General features: G+C 42.0%; 1 protein-coding gene across 2 annotated transcripts in view; it reads left to right on the top strand.

Moving 5' to 3' along the window:
* The window catches only part of MAPK14 (mitogen-activated protein kinase 14), a 35345-nt gene extending 31158 nt beyond the window's left edge, over positions 1-4187 (top strand). For both annotated transcript variants that reach the window (XM_084852940.1, XM_084852941.1), the window contains exons 11-12: positions 369-542; positions 2096-4187. In XM_084852940.1, the coding sequence (XP_084709066.1) occupies positions 369-542; positions 2096-2163 (242 nt within the window). In that variant the 3' untranslated portion in view covers positions 2164-4187. The remainder of the gene's footprint in view (positions 1-368; positions 543-2095) is intronic.
* Positions 4188-6431: the final 2244 nt, after the last annotated feature.

Below are 6431 nucleotides of genomic sequence, written 5' to 3' on the forward strand. Positions count from 1 at the left end.
ACTTTTAATCTTTTAAGAGCAGCTTCTGTATCTTGTTACGAACCTTGCTTCAGGGGAGAGCTTGGCTGAAGGGAGCAAAGCAAATTGTCCGTTCAGTACTACTTGTTGTTTCCTATCAGAAGAGGAATTCAAAGTTTGTTTTGCAGGCCTTTCTAAAAAGGTAGAATGCTTTCTTATGGGCACATTTTAAAATAATATTGTTCCTTCCCAATTATGGTTTGAATGCTAAAATGCTGTCATTAGGAAACTATAACATTTCTTAGACCTCTCGGACTGGATTCTGATCTCCTACATCTTTAGGTAGGGCTTTTAAGAACTGTTGTATATTAACTCCCACCCCACCCCTCTTCCCCTTGTGGCTCCTGAAGCTGTGGACTTGCTGGAGAAGATGCTGGTGCTGGACACAGACAAACGAATCACTGCTGCAGAAGCTTTGGCCCATGCCTATTTTGCTCAGTATCATGACCCAGATGATGAGCCAGTGGCAGATCCCTATGATCAATCCTTTGAAAGCAGAGAACTTGATATTGAGGAATGGAAAAGTAAGTTTTCTGGAAGACTGATTTGGTGAGCCAGGTCTTGGTGGGTGCCATTCACCAACATTCCTATAGCTCATGAGAGCACAAAGATAGACAGGTGATAACATCTAATGCAACTCAGTAGCAGTATTCCTTCTGAATAGTGGGGGTGGGGTGGAATAGCACTGTTCCAGTGGAGCATTATCAAAAGAATGAATCTAGTCCTCTTTGAACTATATGTGATACCAGATTAGTCCTGCAGCTTTGGGTAGGGTTCACAAAATTCCTCTTGAATATTTCCATGTGCTCTATTGGGAAAGCCCTGTGAATGCACAGCACTGTGAATGGACAACAGTCTTCACATTCTTTACCTTTAAAAAAGCAAGCAGGGGGGCTTGCCTTGGGAATTGTAGGCAGCATAATGTCATCATGCATTTCATCTAATTTGGCTACATGATGTCACAATCAAATTGGAGTGAGGGCAGCCATTACCTTTGTACTTATTTGAATGAGTGAACACTTCCACTCCTTTTCTCAGCCCCCCAGCAGTTGGCAAAATGTGGAGGTGCAGTTCATGATGGGTGAAGTCTTGGTTAGTTTCCCCTCTGTTTCTGCTCAGCCCTATATCAGGTTTCTACTCACACAGGCATAGTTATCTGGATTAAATATGCTTATTGACCCTAATCCCAGCCCATTACAGACCCCAGATAATCTAATCAGGGATTCTACTACCTCACTAGAATTTGAAGGAAAAGAGTCATTAGCCTAAGGACAATACACTCCAGATTCCCACATTCTCGGTGATTTCACATCTAGGTTAGACAACTCGGAGGAAAAAGAATAATTTTGTAGCACCCCACAAGGTAACTAATGGGGTAGAGCAGGAGTATCCCCCCCCCACCTGCCCTGTGCACACCCTTCTGATGCTTACTTGTCAGGTGGTGCTGTTGGTTTAACTCACAGCCTTGCCAGGTAGTTCAGAAGGATACCATAGTCTGATAGTATTGGAGGTTGGAGAGAGGTTCAAGAGAGTCCCACTGTTTATCTCAATGAAAGACACTGAGGCACCGTTCCTAAATCAGGCCTGAAGCAGGATTGAAATCAGCCCAGGCACTCAGCCTGACCATGTGAGGGCAAAAACTGTGTAAGGGGATGGGGGTGCCAGACCTGCCCCCAATGTGCTTAGAATTGACTATCAGTTGGGAGAGGAGGGAGAGCTGGCTCACGTGGGTACATTAGGGGCAGAGCTAGCATGTGCCCCATGGCTTTCTACACACTTTTGCCCTGATGTGTTCAGGGTGAATGCCTGAATAGGGTTTTGGGAGATATTATCTAGACCCAAGAGAATCTGGAGCTTACCAGCTACTACATGATCTGTCACCTTGTTCCAAAAACTAAATTGGAGTCTGGCCTTTAATTACATGGATCCAACGTGTAAATTTGGAAGCACTAGCACCTTATTCTAGTTAACAGCTGTAGATGACTGAGGACTGAAATAACTTAGAGTGATTCCTTGGGGGCAGGGGCTGTTATCCACTAGTTTCACTAAAGTCTTTGTATCTTCCTTTCTCCTTTAGGCCTGACCTATGATGAAGTAGTTAGCTTTGTGCCACCACCGCTTGACCAAGAGGAGATGGACTCCTGAGAATCTCTTTCCCTTTTCCCCATATCACTGTGAGGGGAAGGCCTTTCTACAGGGATTCTCCACATATCATTCAAGTGCCTCTTTCCATGAAGATTCTCCTTGGTGGAGGGGTTTTGTGTGTGTGTGTGTGTGTGTGTGTGTGTGTGTTTGTGTGTGTTGAAATGGGGGGGGGATTTGGAGGAAAGTATTTATACAGTTACTGTATAAATAATGTTGCATGTTCTCTTGTATTTTTGTATACAGCCTGGGACATGCTTCTGAAGACCTGTTTGATTGCTTTTTAGCCTTTACAGTTTGTAATCAGCTTTCACTGCTCTGGGTCAAGGCAGACATTATGCAGGGAAGCTGAGATTTCAAATTCTCAGTAGCAATTCTTGCCATTAAATGGCTCTCCTACCAAGAAAATACTTAAGATAATGGAAGCTGAACTATTACTTGAACTGTGCCCTCTGCTTTCCAGGATGAGAGAAGAGAGAGTAAGGGATGTCTTTTCATCCCATACCATTCAACTTCACACCCAAAGCCTCTTCCTGGTCGTCTGTACAGCAGGAAGGGTGGGCCCATGAATGGCTGGCTTATCTTTTGGGAGTTTTTTTTTTTGTCTGAAACAGTATAACAAAATTAAAAGTTTGTGCCTTAAATGACTGAGGGAAAATACGACTCTGGGTTTAGTGCTGTCAACAGGGGACTTCGGAGCTTGCTGCTTTCCAGGTTGAGGGCTAGAGAGTACCCATGTATGACACTGCTATGGCCAGGATACAAATCTTCCAAAAATAGGGTGTATCCCTCATGAATTGAATTTGGTCATTTCTCTCTCTTCCCTGCCCAATCCTGAGATGTTTCAGCAGTAGCTCTGTTACACTGCCTGTTCATTTTGTGTATCTACTTAAGATGGAGTGTGGGTTTTTGCATGTTGTAATTGTGTGCGCATGTAGGCTTACTTGTGTTACCTTGGAGGAGGCACTGGGGTGGTAAATCAGCCAATAAATTATTGTATTCAGCACAAAAGTCAGAGCCATAAAGAATTGCAGCATCCATCTATTTTTGTTGAACTTATTGTTGACATTCTGGGCACTTTGTACATGAAAGGAGGCTGATGAACATGCACCTTTCTTGGATCTTCCTTTTGTGGCTTAAAAAATGAATTAATTTATCATTTTGCATGTGCCTAAACACAAGATTCAGTTCATTGTATTCATATACTATAGAAATCAAGTAACATTGAAATTGCCCTGTTTAGGGACAGAGTGGGGGGCATCAGTTCAAGTATTTTGTGGTCATCAGGTATTCTGGGTATCCAAGATCCTATTTTTAAAGTATTTTCTGAAATTTATATAATGCAGGTATCATGCATGGATTGTATGCCTGTCTCTGAAAGAGTGAAGTGTTGCAGTATTTTTGTTTTTCTGATGGATCTGGGATTTTTGTGTATTTATCCCTTTTGTACAGAGAAGCCGTTTAAAAAATGGCATGTGGATAATGAAGCCATCAGATCCTTCCTTTCTAGTGATCTCCCTTCAGGTCAGACCATCTGTAGAGAAGCTTGGGCTTTAGGGTCCAGAGAGCAGTGCTCTTTCATGCTTCTTGTTCAGAGGCCTTCTTAAGACCAAACAAAATCAACTCCCTCTGCTGGACCTGCAGTATGGGTCTGGGTATTCAGATGGAAATGTAGATATATTCTGTAAAACATACAGGAAGATTATTTTTATCTGTCATTTTATGTGTAGATGCTACCATGTGACTTTCATGCAGAAATACTACAAGAAGAACTTTAAAATGTGTAGGTATATTTGTGAGTGGAAATATCTCAAAGCCAAGATTCTATGTGGGAGCCCCTGTGGAGTGCACTCCTTCTCGCTAATGTGGTGCTGTTCTACTGCCTGAACTCTGGACAGGAAGTACACACTTTAAAGAGAGATTCTGCAATTTTGTTTGTATCCAGGAACTTTGCTCTAACTGGTTATGCCATATAGGATATCACACAATGCCACTGGTTTTAAAATAAACCTATTTTTCAGACGTAATGGGCTGTTGGTGGTTATAAATTAATGTCTCCTTGTAATTTTGACTCCTTCGTTTTGGTGATGTAGTAGAGATCGTTCATAGCACTACATGTACTAAACAAAACACATTTTCATAACTGCCCACTGTGTGTTGTGAGGTGTGTTGCTTTTCGTATACTGCCCTCCCTTCTCCCTTTCTCCCACCCATCCACTAAACTACTCTTGAATAAAGACTCCAACTAAGCCTGTTCAAAGTTGTAACCTGATAATAAAAATGATTTATTAATAGTTACACTAAAAAAACTAAGATCATGGCATCTGGCCCCATCACTTCCTGGCATATAGAAGGGGAAGAAATGGAAGCAGTGACAGATTTTACTTTCTTGGGCTCTAAGATCACCGCAGACGGTGACTGTAGCCATGAAATTAAAAGACGCTTGCTCCTTGGGAGGAAAGCTATGGCCAACCTAGACAGCATAGTAAGAAGCAGAGACATCACCTTGCCGACAAAGGTCCGTCTAATCAAAGCTATGGTTTTCCCAGTAGTAATGTATGGCTGTGAGAGCTGGACTATAAGGAAGGCTGAGCGCCGAAGAATTGATGCTTTCGAACTGTGGTGCTGGAGAAGACTCTTACGAGTGCCCTGGACTGCAAGGAGGTCAAATCAGTTCATCCTAAAGGAAATCAACCCTGAGTGCTCATTGGAAGGACAGATAATGAAGCTGAAGCGCCAATATTTTGGCCACCTAATGCGAAGAGAAAACTCCCTGGAAAAGACCCTGATGCTGGGAAAGACTGAAGGCAAAAGGAGAAGGGGACGGCAGAGGATGAGATGGCTAGATAGCATCACGGATGCAATGAATATGAACTTGAGCACGCTCCGGGAGAGAGCGCAGGACAGGAAGGCCTGGCGTGCTATGGTCCATGGGGTCACGAAGAGTCGGACACGACTGAACGACTGAACAACAACACTACCAGGATGTTACTAACAGACCCTGAAATCCCAAAGCATTGGTAGGGTGTGGGCATGGGGAGACATTTTCAGGTACCCCTGTATACACCGGAGCTATATTAACTGTGAAAATAAACTTCATAAACAAGCCTGAAGAAAATGGAATGAGTGTGAACATGTCCTCCACTGCTATACTACAAGAAACTGTATCGCAATGCTATCATCAATGTTTTACTAGCATGCATTAATTGTGCTTGCACAGATACAATTCAAGCAAAACTATGTTTCTGTTCCATTAATGATTATTTAAGCCAAGTTTTCTTGACTCTACAAATGGGTTTATGCATTTTGTAAGCAAATCTAGAATGATTAAAAGTTTACTATGTAGAAATTTAAAGAACAGGCTAATCTGAAGGTTTCCCACTTAGAAGTCATTTGATATGAAAAGATTGTCTATATGCTCAGTCTTTGAACTGACAATCGCATTGTTCTCAAAAAAATAAATGGGAGAACATCTGATGGAGGAAAAGGTATGAGTAGTGGAAAGAAGATTAGAGGAAATAGCATCTGATTGGGCTTTTCTTGCCTTCTTCATGAACTGTAAGCAGCTGGCAACACAATATTCCAAATTAGACTAAGACAAAAGAGTGTACTTCTGCTGTGGGTGGTGGTCACCCCCTGGATAGCAGAGGTTGTGAGAAGACTCAAGACTTCTGAAGTTGGAGTTGGCAAAAATGCTTGGAGTTATCAAGGAACTATTGTTTTCTAAAAGGAGATCAGTTATGCCTACTGTTCTAAGGAGACTACAACTTTTAGTGTAGGTGGTCAACACCAGGAATGGCCAAGACATTTCATTTCTTTCAGGTTGAGATTGTATGCATATGGAAATTTGAAAATAATCTGGGAGACTTCTACAAGAAGTCTCTGGTATCGATGGGTTCTACTTCAAAGTAAATCTGCCTAGGATTTCATTTTTATGATGAAATAATAAAAACTTAGGATATTTTATCAAACATACCTTGACTGCATGCAGTAGACTTGCTATATTTACATCCTGCCTTTCATTAGGGAACATAAAGCAACTTACCTAAGGTTTCCTGTTGGTCTCCTATCCAAGTACCAACCAAACCCACTCTTGCTTAGCTTTAGAGAGATCATTCCCTCTAGTACCTTCAAACCATATCTGGATCCTAGTGCTTAAGTTAGTGGTTTTACAGGTGTTGTATATTAGATTGTGCACCTCCCAGCCTAATTTGTTGGCAGGAAGACTTGGGATAGATACAAGAAGCTATTGGTTTGGTTGAAATCTCCCA

The sequence above is a fragment of the Heloderma suspectum genome, chromosome 4 (genome assembly GCF_057233095.1).
Source record: "Heloderma suspectum isolate Gila_16-S chromosome 4, 16-S_ref, whole genome shotgun sequence".
NCBI lineage: Eukaryota > Metazoa > Chordata > Lepidosauria > Squamata > Helodermatidae > Heloderma > Heloderma suspectum.